General features: G+C 43.9%; 1 protein-coding gene across 1 annotated transcript; it reads right to left on the reverse strand.

The window, feature by feature from the left end:
• cfd (complement factor D (adipsin)) lies at positions 1-1,680 on the reverse strand (the record flags this gene model as incomplete). The annotated part of the gene is given in 8 exon segments (XM_080850736.1): positions 1-156; positions 390-650; positions 747-843; positions 845-862; positions 1,242-1,369; positions 1,371-1,387; positions 1,622-1,664; positions 1,666-1,680. Coding segments are annotated over 8 exon segments (735 nt in total).
• Between the last annotated feature and the right edge of the window lie 553 nt (positions 1,681-2,233).

Genomic DNA, 2,233 nt, shown 5'->3' on the forward strand with positions numbered 1-2,233 from the left:
CTAGGCGTTGGCAGTCATGGTCTGCTGAATCCAGTCACTGTAGTGGGAGATGAGGCTGTAGAGGCCAGGCTTCTTGCTGGCCCCACACTTCTTCCCCCCGTTAGATGTGATCCCGATGGCAACACCATTGTACAGCAAAGGACCACCAGAGTCTCCCTATAAGAGACCAAGAGCCACACGGACACATTAGAGAAATGAGAAATTGTGTGTGTGTGTGTGTGTGTGTGTGTGTGTGTGTGTGTGTGTGTGTGTGTGTGTGTGTGTGTGTGTGTGTGTGTGTGTGTGTGTGTGTGTGTGTGTGTGTGTGTGTGTGTGTGTGTGCGTGTGTGTGTGTGTGTGTGTGTGTGTGTGTTTGTGTGTGTGTGTGTGATGTATGACTGTGAACTCACATTGCAAGTGTCCTGAAGTGGCCGGGCAGCACAGATCATGTTGTTGGTGAACTTTGACCCATAGTAGGCATTGCGGCCACACAAGTCTCTGCTCATGACACCGATGGTCACCTCATGCAGTTTGTCCGGCCGGGACCCCAGATTATTCAAGGCGCCCCACCCAGCTGCTTCCACAGTAGCACCCACCACAGGGTCGGCTCCTCCTGTCTGCTGATAAGACACTGGCTTCATCTCAGCGCTCTCCACTACTGGCCGATCAAGCAGCCAATCACAGGAAAGACAAGGACAAGAGATATATTTCTACGCTGGGTTTATATTTACACATAAACACACACACACACACATACACTTGTTTACCTTGATCAGACTAATGTCATTGTCATAATTGTCAATGTTAAAGCCAGGATATTTGTACAACCGATCCGCTGAAAGTTTAAATGTTTCTTTGGTTGTCAATTGTCAGACCCTCAGCTCTGCAAAACAAAAATCAATATTCTTGTTTGTGTTTTAATTTTCATTGCTCGCTGTGAAATGTTTAATAGCATGCTTAAGGCAATATGAAGTCACACCCAGTTTCGTTTGAACCTAAATACGTTGTTTTAAAGTATATTGCCAGTACAGCACTACTGTTGTAAGTTATTTTAGAGGCGTGAGAAATGTGTCAATTTAACCGTTCGTTTAAGACAATCTACACACTACAATATAGGCCTGCTAACAAAGTTACTTTTACTTCATTTGTTCTAAATTAGTCTTCTAATGAGTCTGACCTATTTTTCCGTCTAGTAATCTTCACTTCCAACGCGAGTGCTCTTGGATTCAAAGTTAATCCCGGTGTGTTATCCTAATGCTCACCCATCCATGAAGCAGTGAGTCGCGCTCAGAAGCCACTGACTCGCGATGAGGAACGCACCACACTCGTGCTTTCCGTTCAGCTGCACGGACGCCATGTACGGTCGCGAGTGGGCCACGGCCTCCTTTCCCACCGGTCACGCTCTCACCTGTCGGAAATAAATCATCCTAATTAACATTTGACTTTTCCCAGATTTACCTGCCCTGCATTAAGTAATTGAAATCTTTAACTAACTTGGGTGGTACGAGTTATCTTTCCAGATAACTTATTAAACAACACTAAACACTGCATTATAATTTCCCTCCATTACAGTTGATTAAACAGTTGCGGAGTGGTTTTCGTAAGCCTATTAAAAAACTAAGAAAAGCCATAGTTGACTCACCGGGCAGCACATGTGCCCACAGAATGGCAGTGGCCAATAGAATTTCCCCCAAACTGCATCTTGCCAAAAGAGTCTTATGTCTTGAAAGAGGCAACAAGTCCTTCAGACACAGAGTTGCAAGGTCCGCTTATATAGTCCAAGTACATGGGAGAAAGAGAAAGAGGGAGTGAGAGTGAGCCATAAATCTTAAAGTGCTACCACTCCCACACAGAGGCAAACAAGCTCGGGTGAATGTTCAGCAGTTCGTAGTTCTTCCCTGGGTCTCCCCTGACCCTTATGGCATTTTCGAAATGAAATAGCTGCAGTGGCATCCAAACTGTTCAAATCCAGATGTGTAGGATGAACAAGTTGACAAAATAAGGTTTGATCCACACTTGCAGGCACAAAGTTGCAATTAATGCCCTCAAAACCTAAAATATGTGTGGAATAGTTTCTCAATACATTCCGTTAAAATCGGTTACACATGACAGTGTAAATTATTAAATTATCCTATTTGTAAACTCAGACCTTTGGTTGGTTTCTTCAGCCTGAATAGTCTTGCTTTGACGCACATAGACTCTTTAGTTAAAGCTTATCTTCCAAGTCACTTTAAAACGTCTCTTTAAATATGCA

Source organism: Sprattus sprattus (genome assembly GCF_963457725.1).
Source record: "Sprattus sprattus genome assembly, chromosome: 13".
Taxonomy (NCBI): domain Eukaryota; kingdom Metazoa; phylum Chordata; class Actinopteri; order Clupeiformes; family Clupeidae; genus Sprattus; species Sprattus sprattus.